General features: G+C 34.8%; 1 protein-coding gene across 1 annotated transcript; it reads right to left on the reverse strand.

Annotated features, from left to right (window-relative positions):
• Positions 1-544: 544 nt before the first annotated feature.
• On the reverse strand, positions 545-9,045 carry LOC306872808 (uncharacterized protein). Its single transcript, XM_079421659.1, has 8 exons — positions 8,802-9,045; positions 2,704-3,683; positions 2,188-2,495; positions 1,667-1,804; positions 1,411-1,536; positions 1,253-1,294; positions 1,009-1,143; positions 545-811 (listed from the first exon to the last, which is right to left on the reverse strand). Exons 1-8 carry the CDS (start codon positions 8,858-8,860, stop codon positions 623-625), a joined length of 1,977 nt encoding a protein of 658 aa, XP_079277785.1. The 5' UTR covers positions 8,861-9,045; the 3' UTR covers positions 545-622.
• Between the last annotated feature and the right edge of the window lie 5,481 nt (positions 9,046-14,526).

Below are 14,526 nucleotides of genomic sequence, written 5' to 3' on the forward strand. Positions count from 1 at the left end.
TCTTTTATCCTTTTTTGACTTGATGGCCCTTGGTTCCTAATGCTTTTATTGTATGGGAAAAAGCATACATTCTAATTTCTAGGAAAATATTAAATAAAAATATGATTTGATAAGGAAAATGTGAAGGTGAGTAAACGGTTTTTATTTTTATTTTGATTAACTCTTTAAAACTGTGATTTGGGTTTGTCTCCTCAGTGATCTTGACATTTTTTTTAACCGTATCTAACAATTAAAATCACAAATGTTGTATAATTTAATGTATAGGCCCAGGGCTAATATATAATTTTGAGAATATCTGTTGAACTGATATTGAATCAGTTTTGACCCATGCATTCCAATTGACCTTTCCATGACCTTTCAAGTTGATTGTTATTACTGGATTTTTAAGTATAATTAAATATTCCAGACTTTTAAAATTCCCTAATATTTCCAGGATTTCCATCACCATAGGTATTGTAGTGACTGTAGTAAATATTTTTTAGATCACTATTTTTAATTGTTAATTTCTGCTGCTCTATAAAAGGAGAAATGCAAACAATAATATGATGTTCCTGTTTCATTGTATTTTATTACAAAGATAATGAAAATATACAATATTTAAGGGGACAAAACTGTAGGGATATTAGGCTGAATTGACCTCAGATATGTTTTTCTTTATATTACATCCTCTGAGGAAAGACAGATGATGGTTGTGATAAAGACAAGGAATTTTTTGACACCACTCATATACAGATAAAGCAACAGAAGCAGATTCCATCTCTAAAACCATCTGGATGCTGCTATTGTCCCTAAGGCACTGATCAACATCCACCTATGAAGACAAACAAAAATATATCAATTCACTGATAGGTTAGACTCAAATATTCAAATATAGGTAAAAGCTTAGAAAACACAGACGATTGAAATAAAGTCAAACTCTCAAATGTTTTCACATATTTTTCAAACAACCAAATGCATTTGAGTTTTTCTTATTATACATATGCTGTTCAAACATTTTTACTGTTCTACCTTGTTTCCTCGAAGTATCAGAGTTCTGAATACTTGTCCAAAAGGCTTTAGCAGCCGTAGCACTCCTGTAGCAGCACTGGGCTGATTGGGAACATTACATACAACCAGCAAATTGTCTGAAGGCGTCAGCAGCCCCTAAAAGACAGTGGGACTTGTTGAAGAATGGATGGTAAAATGTTATTTTTATTATTATTAAATTTTAAGTTTGAATATTTGAAATGGCTCCAGAACAAGTGATACTTGCATTTGACAATGATGGTCCCACAAAAGCATGAAACACTGACACCTGAGGTAAAAGTAGCCTATATGTTAAACTCACAAAGTAAATAAACAAAGAGTATTTATGCATGAAAATATTAATTATAAAATTGTTTCCATTTATCCATTAGTGTGTCAACTCACAGGTGAACTAAAGTCAACGGTTTGGGACACCAGCTCCAAACTTTGCTGTCTCATGTGAACTGGGATCGCAGAGTAAACCTTCACCATCTCCTCAGCTGAGAAGTCTGTTGGAAACATCAGTAAAGCCTGGAAAACACACACAAACACAAGCTGATATAGAAGTGCTGTATTTTACTGGAAATTGCTTTAGAAAAAAGGTAATTATTGTTTTATTGTTTTAAAAGTAGCGTAACATATACAGCCTAAAATGACACACCTTCTTCCATTCTAGACAGGTTGTTGTGTCAATCTCAGTTGCCATTAAAACCTCAACAGAGTGACCAAACGGAGATGCCATTTTGATGAGTTCACTCTCAGAGTATTCAAGAGGGATTCCAGACACACGAATCACACCCTTATGGTAGAAAACAAGAGAACAATAAAAAAAAAAAGAAAAAAAGTGAGCTTTGTTAAATGTTTCCTATTCTAAACATTGCGACTCTCAGGCCACCAGAGATCACTGTTTCACATTTGTTAAAATGGGACTGTTGGAGCGAACTACTCGAGACGCATACCTTCGTTATTTTCAGCTTGCAATGTTGAGACTAAACTGATACTTTAATGGTTTAATGGTGGTGTTTCAATCATTATGGTAGTAGTGATCACAGTTCACACTAGAGAATAGAAACCTTTATAAAACACATTCATTCAGTTTTGCTTTGAGGGCACGAAGTTCTGTTATCACCATAAATGACATCAATAACCATCAGTATTTCTAGTATACCTGCCAAAACTTACAGGTTGTGCTGATGTTTTTGTAGTCATCTTAGTTACTGGCATCTGAATGTTGATGGATTCAGAGGTTACTTCTGATTTTGCAGATGAAGACTGTTGATGACCTTTTGTCATGGCATTGTAAGTGTTGGATCTGTGTGATAAGGCTCTTTGTGTAGTATAATGTCTTGTTTTATTACAGTCTAGAGAGACAAAGCTTTGCCTTATGCTGTGTTTTGATCGAGGGGTGAAATAGACTGAACCAGGCCTCCACCTAGTGGCTTCAGCAGGCTCATGTTGCAGCCTCTTTAGGAAGGAATTTGATCCTCTTCCTGGAAGGAAGGGAAACAGGGATTTCTAATGTTACAGCTGCACATTTCTGGTCCAAAAATAATAATTATTTTATTAATTTTTTTTAACCTAAAGAAATAAATGTAGAGTAAATACTACAAACAAACACCCGCAACCCTACATAGGACAAGTGATTTAGAAGGCAGACAAACAGACAGACAGACAGACAGACAGATAGTAATAACTCACCTGAATGTCTTGTTCTTAATGTTCTAGATTGGGTTGGGAAGTGCTTATAAATGACTTTAGATGGGCAACATCTTTCAGGGCTGAGAGATCTATGGGAATGGGATTCTTGCCATTCACTATTTATAATCTTCGGATTCCTCTGTTCCCTTTGAGTGTATGATGACTCTCTGGATGATTCCACTTGATCAGATGAGATCCATCTAGCATGGCCACATTTAATGTCCTTTGTTCCTTTGTGTTGCTGAATGCCTTGTATAATGAAGGGGAGATTCTCTGTTGTTAACTGGTTGTCTGGGCAGTGACTAAGTAGTTCTAGATCCTCAAGAGAAAGGCCAAGGCTGGTTAAAGCTTTGATCAGATTTTCTGTTGGATACTGCAGCATTGTTTGTCGCTTTGTCTCTGCTTCTTCAATCTGTGGTCTATCAGGAGGCATCATTGCTTTGGCTGTCATTGACTGGTATTGCGAACAGTCCATATGTGGTTTTAAGCCAAAATGTTTGCCAAGATGGTTGGGACTGGATCTAAAATGAGCTTCCTCAGAAATTGGCAGTGGCAATGTTGTATTATTCATGATGGGACCTAGTGTTTTCTCCTGAATAATCTCTTTTGCCAGAAGTGCACCACTCTCTTTATTAGCAATGACTGAATTAATTTCTGTGACTGATGTTGAAGGATGACTAACCATGTGACGTGTGGAATCCGTGTTTTTAAAACCACCTGGGTGCTGGTACATGCTCAAAAATGAGGATTTTTGAATGCCAACAGGCTGTAAGAGATTGAAAGGAACAAGAGGGTTCCCATAAACGCTATTTCCAGATGCAACATTACTAATCAGGTTTAAAACTAGCTGAGCTTCAAGTTGGGCTAGTCTCAACAGGAAAGCTTGTGCTGTTCCAAATAGTGGTGGCACACTGGTGAAAACACTGCTCATCTGAGACAAACACACTGGCCTGGGATTGATTTGAGCAGCATGTGGATGTCTGTGGGGGAAAAAAGATTGAAAAACAGGAATATCTGAATCATTCAAACTTGTACATTCAGCAATATCCATTCAGCATATTTGTTTTCTGGATCTATTAATTTATTCAAAAATGCATTGAAAATGTAATTAATATATAACGCAAGAGTTAAATAACTATGAAATCATAATAAATAATAATATCAAAAGAAAATAAATTATTATTAAAATAAATTATTTTCCAATCATTTATTATGAATTTTGTTTTATTTATTATGATTGCTTATTAAGATTTGAAAAACTTTTATCTGGCATTTAAAGTGTTACCAACATGCTGAAAAACAAAACAAACAAAAAAAACATAAAACCAGACACATTGTATCAAGGTCAGTAATAAAGTCTCTTAAAATATCAGGTAAGACAAGACAAGGCAAGATTATTTTAGGGTGTAATACTGTATGTCATGTGGTGGAGCTCCCAAAAACATAATATCTTATAAATAATCTTAATGTATTTATTAATAATGTATGATAATTTGTGATAAATATATTTATTTTATAGCTTGAAAACTTGAATTATATTTTACTTTAATATCTTTCTTTTTAATTTTTATTACAGCATATTTTCACAAAATGTAGAGTCGCTAAACTGAAGAAACACCAGCACAAACACTACACTTCAAAGAATTTGTCACATATGTTTTTTTTTAACTACATTTTTTAAAACTCTACGGTCTGCTCATTATTCAAACACCAATAATAATAAAAAAGCATTTGTTGATAAGTTTTTCCTTTCACTGAGGCCATCCATTCTCATTAAGGCTCAACATTTGCTCCCAAAGCTTACAATATAAACTGTGAAATAGTTCTCTGGTGTTGAACATATGCAAGCTTAATGAAAGCGCAGCTAGTCTCAACAGAGCAAGAGAGGTCAACTTCCTGAAGGCTTTCCATCAGACATGTGCGCACTTCATTATATATAATTAATAACACGCCAGCAGGGTGTTTTTCAAACACTGTGACAGCATGTCCTTGTAACATGAGCAAGAGGTGAAAGACATTTGTCTAGTGTAAAGTACCACACAGCTGCCATAGTTCCATAGCCACAACCACATGGTCCCTGGCACGTGTGCTCTCTCTTGGACAGACTTTTGAATATTGTCATCTATTAAAGAATTATGTTTTTAAAGAAGGGTTGACAAAACCATTATTCAAAACTCTGTCCAAGAGAGTGCACACACTTGCTAAATGTTCACAGTTCAAACAATGAATGCATAAGGTGCAGAGTAAGGTTAGCAGCCAAAATTACATACAAAAAGATAAAAAATAAGTACTTTTTCAATCATACAGTGATGATTTACTAGGAGAAGTTACTTGGTTAGATCTAAAAAATGTTTCTATTTTTTGTGGAAAAGTAAAATTATGTTTAAAAAACTGTACTGGACCACTTAAGTGTACAATTTCATGACTTTTCGTCAACTGTTTGTATCTTACACTTCAGTACACCATTAAAAAGTGCACTTTGTAATTATGTTCAATTAAACACATCTTGCATTTAATTGAAAAACTGCATTTAGTACAAATTCAGTGACACATTTTCATTGACTTTCAAATAACTTGTAATTAAGTGTAAGTAAAAATTGCATTAAATTCTCACTTAAGTATATTCTTTCAAAGTATATTATTTCTTAAGTACTCTTTTTAAAAGTATGCTAATAAGTACTTCTTAAACACAAGAGTATTCCCAGTGCCGGAAAGCAACACAATTGAGCTTACTCTCTGGTGGCCAGTGCTTAATTCCAATGAATAAAACTAAATGTTAAAGGTTAATGTTGTTTAGCACATCTACCAAGAGGGTTGTTGACACAGCACAGCTAGTTATCTAAGATGAGACAATCAGTTAGAATATCCCAAAGCTCATTTTGTCAACTTGTCACATTTGACTTCCTGATGAAATATTGGCTACTTTAGATGATCTGTTTGTCCTTGTCTTGTCCCAGACTCCTTGGTATCAAATGAACAGCGTGTCTGAGCAGGAGAGATAAGAAAGATATGCTATAATAGGGGACATTGTAGAAGCTGTCAGACAGGCGGCAGTGAAGACAAATATAATTTAATACAATGCAGTCAGAGAGATTCCGTTGACTCCCACTCTGCATATTAGAGAGCAATGTTTTACAGTATCATTTCAACAAAATAGAAGAGCGGTATGTTCCTAAGTCTGATCTCTGACCCCAGCTGGCCTGTAACTGAAATACCAAGTGTAATGAGAATCAACAACCGCCAGCTTGCTTTCCTGAAGAAATCATCTGAGCCTTCTCACTCTATCAGTCTCACTCATCGGTCACACATCTATTTAAGAAATCTTATTTATAGACATGATCATCTGATGCAGGATCACTCCCAGAGGTATGTTCAGATTCACACATTCATCAACTCTCACAAAAGGACTAACAGCAAGGGAAGCAATGTAAATGTCAAATCTCTCTCTTTTTTTTTGCAGGAATGGTATGATGGCCTGAAGACACTGTGCAACATGTCGCTCAGCAGATGGTGCTAAGTTGATAAGCTAATCTGATTTACAACTCCTGGACAGATATTCATCACGCTGTCTTCATTCCTGGAAGGTGGGAACATTGGAACAGTCCATGCTGGTCAGTCAAGGGCAACCCATTCCATAAAACTAAACATAAACGTGATGATAGAACAACTTAGCGCAATATTTCTGCTCTATCATACTAGGATATTGGGTTTTAGCACATTCTGGAATGAGACCAGACGTATCTATGTTGTTAACTTACAGAAATGTTAATGACCCAGCACCTTGAAAAGGCCAAACATACTGAATTACACAAGCCTCGCCTGAAAAATTCAGGTCTCTGTTACATCTAAATATGGAGGTGGGGGGAATCCTGTCGCTCTGGTACATGACGTCCTCAAAGACATTACCAAGATCAGTATATGATATCAGTATATCAGTACATTTGAGTTATGTACTCCTTGAGATACTGGACAAGTCTAGAAAGAGGAATCTTATTTATCACCCTCATAAATTTCCACATGTTTGTGTACATACATAAATAAGATGTTTTAAATATAATTATAAATAAATACTCGACTTGTGCCCAAATTATGTCCCAACACCAACATTTTTCTATCATGTTGCGTTATTTCCTTATATATCTTCACTTTGTCTTCATTTCTGTCTACAGATAATAATGGAAGATCTGGGCCCGTATTCATAAAGATTCTAAGAATCCTCTCATAAAACTCTTAATTTAGCTTAAAAACTTTTACGTAGGAGTCTTAGCTTAAGAGCGATTCGGGACTTAGCTTAAGAGCGATTCGGGAGCGATTATGTGCGCTGTTTTATCGGTACTTTCGCTTTCAAAAGGAGCAAGGAGGGGAGAGGATGGAAAGTGGGGGGGCACGGCCCGCGACGCCCCTTGGCGCCGACCCTGCATATTTACTGTGTTTTATAGGAAATTAACAGAGACATATAAGCCTAATAAGTGCTGTAACAGACCCAAATCATCAATGCTGCATAGTTGCATTTTTCCAGTTGCCAAATATGTTAATGTAGTGATTTCTGGCGCTATGGCAATTCTGCGCGGTGTCTGAGATGTTAGCATGAGATGAAGATCAGTCACAAACATGATCCCTGCACGAACTAATGTGTAGTGTCTTATTAACTCACTGTCATGCATTGTGTGCAACACATTTCTTCTCCCTCTTCATTTTCGTCCATTTTCTCCGCTGTTAAAGAAACTCCTAAGCCCCTTAAAAGTCCTCGTCCATACTCCTAACAAGTTTGACCTTAAGACCTCTTTTAAGGGTTAAGATGCTTTCTGAATTACTTTTTTCTTTACTAGGATTTTTTCTTTAATTTTAAGAGTAAACGCCCACATTTCTAAGAATTTTCTTAGAATTTTGTCACTAGGAGCTACTTTTTGCATTAAAATTCTTCATGAATACGGGCCCTGGTCTTTTATGATAAAACCTGAATTGGTTTAAACCAGGAATCGAAGAGTAGACTAACTATTCTTCAGTACTTATTTGAATATAATATAATACAGTACCGTGTATAAATATAATATAGTGAATAAAAATGATTGGATAAAATTAGAAGTCATTTTTTGTAACTTGGAGATAAAACTGAAGGCTATCAGCTTGTAGTCATGCAGCCTGTGGGCAACAAGAGACAGAAACATGCATGTGATTTTTACTTGAGAACAAATTTAAGACCTTGACACACTTGTCTAGTTAAAGTTCACAATCGTTGTTAAAAATGGAATCCAACAGGTGACAAGACTGTTCTCTGGGCACCAAAACAGTTCACAGTCATAAATTTCTATGCTTGTGATTAGTGACATTTGACTCATGGTTTCTCATACAATTAAGGTTTTGTTTCTTAAAAACTTCTCAGGACTGATACAGAAGCATAACAGCTATTTTCAGCTTAAATTAGAAAGCAATAAAGCCAATCTCTATTATAATACCTCATGTTCAGGTAAATATATCTACATGTCACTGTTCGAACTAGCAATAGATTTGTACCTTGAAGTACAAAATATAAAAAAAGATCATTGTGAGATATAGGTTAAAATAAGAAATAAAGTCACATTGTGAGAAATAGCCATAATTATGAGATATGTGTAATTATGAGAAACAAATGTCATAAGAGAAATATTCACGGCATGAGAAAGTCACAATAACAAGAAATAAAGATGCAGTTAATAATGTCACATATGAAATCACATTGAGATACAAAGTCTTATCAATGAGAATGCATACATTTATTGATTTCATGCATCCCATACAGAGAATGTAGTGTGGCCCTGAATAATATAAAATAGCATCATAGTGGAGTGATGACACTGGCAAGCCAGCATCAGCTGTCAACAGTAAAAATAAATGCCTCTCTCTTAAGAACAGTTGAAAACCACTTTGATTGAAAGCTTTATAACAAGACATAGATGTGAAACAATTAGGCTGTGTGTTTAAATGTATAGCATTATGTAAAAGGTTAAATGTTAATAGATGCTTACTATCCATTTCAAAATAATTAGATATGTTTCCAACATGACCCATGCTGAAAGATTAATTCAGAGACACTTCTAACAAAATCCTTATATACTCACATGTTGGCTTTAGTTAAAGTTGAGCTGGAGGTTATTTTTCTTTGGAGTGAATTCTTCATTATTTATCACTTCAGATTTCAGAAATCTTCAACTGTTCCTCCTGATTGTCATTTCAGATGAACACCAAAAACTACAATTTGAACAGTATTAGAAGCACACACAGATTACTTACTCCCAATGCAAAATGTATTTTGTCTCCCTCTGTCAATTTTATCCTACTCCTCACTCCAGTCAGACACACACTGTAACACATTCTTTCTTCTCACATGTTTTCATCCCCCAGACTCACACATGCTTGCCCTACCAACACCACCCCCTATCATTTTCCTCAAGGCTTTTCTCTCTGCTTTGGGAGCACCTCTCTCTCACTTCACAGTATTAACTAGAACACACTAAAATGACTAGGTAATGATCAGCACTGTATTTTAGAGGTCAGGTTCAAAAAAGTGGTTAGCAAGAATGACTTGATCACACAATAGATTTGAAGGTTTCATGCATTGTTTAGCATTGGACACTTACAATGATGTTCAACAGACTAACTGATATCACTCACACCTCACTCTTACTTTACTAAATGAAAAAACATTACGTGAAAAGAGTAGTATGTCTGAATTCACAGCATTCATAGAACAGTAAGTTTCTAGATGACCTACTAGTTCTGATAAGATTCTGAAGCACACATCCAATAGACACTTTATTAGCCCATAAGGCCATGCATGACTTTTAAACGGCAGGGAAGCAACCTTACAGTGACAAAATAACAGTCACAATGTACCTACTCAAAAGAATGAGAAAAATACTCAGAAAGTTGTTCTTAAACTAGGTTATCATCATTCTAAACCCTGCTTTTAACCCTAGGTGATGGTACGTTTCACATTTGTAAGTTTTACCCAAGGTTAAAACCCTGCTCAGCAATACAGCACCGTAAATGTCAATTTTCAATTCTACTTCATTTATATTCAAGGTCAAAATATATGTTACTGCACCATGATTTTCTGTTCAAATATTGCACCATTGCATAATATATATATGTTGCAAACACAGACATTCATAAGAATACATTAATGATTTGGGTAACAAAGTGATGGACAATACTATGCAAACACAATATGTATGAGCACAGGTACATTACCTCATGAACAGATGAAATATAGTCAAAGATTTTGTTGGCTTGTCAATTTTGGGACTGTTTCCTCAAACCAGTGACATTTTACAATCTAATAGTGGCAAAATAATTGCAAGATCTGATCAAGAAATTAGTCTTTCTGTCCAGTTTAGAAATTATGCAGTAAGTATTTTCTCTTAATTCAGAACAAATTTGCTTACCTGTTTTTGAAAATCATAAAAAATAACAATTGACTGCCTATTAATTTCTGTTTCCCCAGCCGTGTCACCATCCTTCCAAAGCAACGCTTCAGTTTCCGTGTTACATGAAGTTCTACAGTGGCATTGCATTTGCCAGTCAGACCTCTTCATGTGTATGGAACATTACCTGGCAGTGATAATCCTGTAAAATTCCTGAGATACAAGGGCATCCAGTACAGCATTGCATTGGCAGCAACTTGGCTAATTGGAGCGGCAGTGGAGTTTGAGTTTGAGGTTCATTTCTGCAATTACAGACTTTTTTCCAGATCATACATTCTTTATCCTTTTTTGCATTGTGGTAATAATAATCTAATTTTGCTGTGCCTCTGTCCTACGTGCCTTGAAACGTCCAAGACCAGGGGACCAAAAGAATATAGAGATGACAGGGAAAAATGCACACAATAAATGAGACAGAGGCAGAGCCGTTGAGAACCAGCAGAAAAGGAAGGCCTTCAGAATAATCTCTCATATTTTAGTGTCCATCCTGATTTGTTACATTCCTAATGTAGTAGCTTATTTTATGCTCATAGCTGAAATCAGTAGTCATTTATACATATGCATAGCTTTTCCACTGATTCTGTCCATCACTATGATTTTTGTACTAATTTCACCACTAATCAGGATGTATAGTGAAGGCCATCTGAAACATATCATGTGCTTTTCAAAGCTTAGAGAACAAATAAAATGCAAATATAATACTGAGTGCTTTAATGATTAGAATTTAGATTTATTTTATAAAACAAAGGGACTTATATTTGAAAGATTAAAATGTGTGATGAATACCTGCTTAGAGTAATTTGATTACTTGTGTGTTATCCTACTCTAGGAGAGTAAATGAGAGACCTCTCATATTGTCAACAATATATAGTACTATTATTATTGCTATTATGCATTTTACTATACATATTTGAATAAAATTGCACAGTTGTGTCAAAAGAACTTTACTTTCTTTTTAGCATAATATTGAAATATTTCCCCTGTAATTATCACAATGGCGTTATATCATGAATTGTTCAGTATATAACTATTATAATTAGTAAGCTAGTAGTTTTTTTTACACTTTTACACTTTTGAGTTTTCTGATTCAGTAATTTGTTAATTTAAGACTCAAGACCGGATCAACGAGTCAATGAGTTGTTCAGTTGGATCAGTCGAGTTCACAAAATACAACCTGTTCAGAGAAGACAATCAAAACAAATGGTTTGTTCAAGAATCATTCATTCATGAATCTAATGAAGTACAAAGTCATATATTCTTCTTTGTAATGTAGCAAAGTAGTAATTGATTACCATATGCCAATATTGTCCAATAGTAGAATTAACCTCGCTGTGTCTGTCTTGTACCTGCACAGCACATGGATTCTTACTCTGTTAGAAATGTTGAATAATAATAAAATATGCAATTCATAATTGTGCATGAATTCAATTTGTTTCAAGTAGCATTAGTGTATGCATGTATGGATTGATGTTTTATATGAATTTGTCATTTGGCAACAAAGATGAGGGCTTTGGTTTTGGTTCATCCCAAGATTTTTTTGCTAATGCATCTTTTTAAACATCTTAAGGAGTTTATTTTGTATTAATGTCACCTTTGGCTTGCTTACACTTGGGACTATAAGGCACTATATTATTTTCAAAGATGGTTTAAAAGAATTTTTACATCTCCATAAAATAGATAAATATAGGAAAGTGTGCACCTTACCTCATCCTTCTTTAGTAAGTATAAATCATGATTTGGCTCTCACAAATATGAATAATGATGATTATTAGAAACAACATTTGCCTTTTTGCAAAGAAATTAATGAAAGACAATCTGTAAAAATGTCAGTGTACGATAATCATGTTTATGATAACACACCATGATTTTCTATTCAAATATTGCACCAAGATTTGCTTGAATGATATGTTGCAGCAAATATGGGCATTCATGAGCGCACACATTAATGACATGAAAAAAAGAGACAATCCTATGCAGACACAATATATGTGAGCACAGGCACATTTATAGTTCCCTATGAACAGATGAAACTAAATGCAGGTACTTTTGGTGGTTCATCACTGGTGGGAACAAATAAAAACAATTCTGTGGTATATTTTGAATTATCTTTCTTCAATCCAGGTATTAAATTTTTTTTCAATAATTCAAATACCAATACTGCAGACTTAGTGAATTTAAATGACTCGTTCATTTCTGCTTTCCACATCTCTAGAACCATGTGTAATTCATCCTTTCAAGGCATCCCAACATCCCTAACATCGACATTAGATGAGATTTTAAAGTGGTATGCCATGTGTCGGGGACATTTTGGCACTCTTGTTGTTATTACCACTACAGCATTATTTTTATTTGTGGGAACACCGATCCACTGCTGGTCCCTCTGGATATTTCTTCATGGGAACATCAAACCCAACTTGGTGTTTCCACTAAACATCACTGTACTGGAGCTGCTTTTCAGTATTAATTGTATTGTAGACTTAATTGCTACCAAGTATCTCACCAGACACTGATTAAGCCTAAACTTCACAAAAATCTTCAAATCTGATTGGTTAATCACAATGTTGTTCTAGGGTCAACAAAGATGTTGATCCAGGAACATGTCGCACTTGGTAAAATCAGGTTCTGCATGATTTTATAGGCCTACTGCAAGTATACTCGTAAGTTTTCTTTAGGTGAACTTTACATCATACTTTAAGTATACTACTATGTCCCTATTTAGGTATTAATTTGTATATATTTTGTTATATGAATATCTGAACATACAAAACACCAAAACACATGGAAGCATGTTTTAACATATGAAGCATCTGTTGTTTTGGTTTCTTCTTCACTTCACTTCACTTTTTTGTGTGGAAATTCTGTACAGAAGATGAGTACTAGCACCCACTACCATATAACAATGAGAACACGGCTTCTAGGAGCACAAGTATAGCTCAAATATATTTAGACCTTTTCTAAGTATAAGTCAAGTATACTTAAATGTTATTTTAAGTGTATTTCTGAGAAGTACATAAAAAGTAGACTAAAAGTATACTTTCTTATTTTTAGTTTAAAAGAAGTATAGCACACTTGAATAAACTTATTTTGCGTTAAGGGGACGTTCTTCTTCTTCAAAATATCTTCTTTTTTATTCAACAGAAAGAAAGAAAGAAAGAAAGAAAGAATAATGGCACTGATCATTATAATGGCATTATGTGGGTGCATGTAGTGAATCACTTTCGTGAAAAGAAATACACCATAAAACTCACAGCTGCCTGCAGCACTAAGGTAGCCAAAGACTATAGAAATAAAAGTCCATTAAAAGGGACTTTGAGGTAGCTACTGCAAGAGGAGCGTCTCGCTGCAGTGGTTGGATCCAGATCCAACTCCTCCCACCTTACATATACCTAAACCTACCCATCTCCACCCCCTTGATCCCTAAACCTACCCATCTCCACCCCCTAGATGTGGATCCAACCACACCCCCTGGATCTTGTGGGCTGCAGCGAGCCCTACTTGCAAGACACATGACTAGTGTGTGCATGATAATCATGGCCACTGGATGACAGTACAGACATCCAGTTTGGCGAGGACTAGGAATGAGCTCATTGAAGATCTGTCAACACAGCACAGAAGCAAGACGATCCAAATTTTGTATTTAACAAAAAGTAGCCTACCTTAATCAATTAAACATTTTCATTTAGAATTTTGAATACATCACCGGCAAATACATAACACACTGCTTATAGAAAACCTTACCAAAACTTTATGAAAATATATATTGACGTAAGTTTCAAACACTTTATTAAAATAATGTTCAGTATGATGAGAATATGATGTTTATGGGTAATTCACACTAAAATGACATTTTCTGCAGCAGTTCAGATTCACCTCTGGCTGCCATCAGCTATCAGCCAACCATCACGTCTGGAACAACAGCATTAAATCATCTTACCCCACTCCCTTACTAGATATAAATCATTACACATACACTGTGTGTGTGTGTGTGTGTGTGTGTGTGTCTGTTTTATATATACATTATACATACATACATACACATTATATATATATATACTGTATATATATATATATAAATTACAGAATAATTTATAAATACTTCTGAAGTATTGTTAATTTTCATCACTCAAAATTGGAAGGAATATTAGCTGTGGGTATACCACTGTTATGCTAACATGATTACAAAATAACCAGGGAATTTAAAAAAGTATTACAGCTGTCAAATATTCTAATTAAAATTATATTTTGACAATTTGACAATCTGTTTTCTTCAAAATAAAAACTTTGCTAATCAACAAAATACAAGATCACTATTTTCCAGAGACACAACGTTAGATCAGTTAACCTCAAAACTGTTTCAACTAAC

The sequence above is a fragment of the Barbus barbus genome (assembly GCF_936440315.1).
Source record: "Barbus barbus genome assembly, chromosome: 7".
Lineage (NCBI taxonomy): Eukaryota > Metazoa > Chordata > Actinopteri > Cypriniformes > Cyprinidae > Barbus > Barbus barbus.

What these genes read in the sequence shown, in the direction of transcription:
- LOC306872808 (XM_079421659.1), bottom strand. Translation starts at nt 8,860, where the DNA reads ATGAAGAATTCACTCCAAAGAAAAATAACCTCCAGCTCAACTTTAACT. An exon ending in CCGTTGACTTTAGTTCACCT is followed by an intron (nt 1,295 to 1,410) that starts GTGAGTTGACAC and finishes CTTTTACCTCAG; the next exon opens with GTGTCAGTGTTTCATGCTTT. An exon ending in TGGGACCATCATTGTCAAAT is followed by an intron (nt 1,144 to 1,252) that starts GCAAGTATCACT and finishes ACTGTCTTTTAG; the next exon opens with GGGCTGCTGACGCCTTCAGA.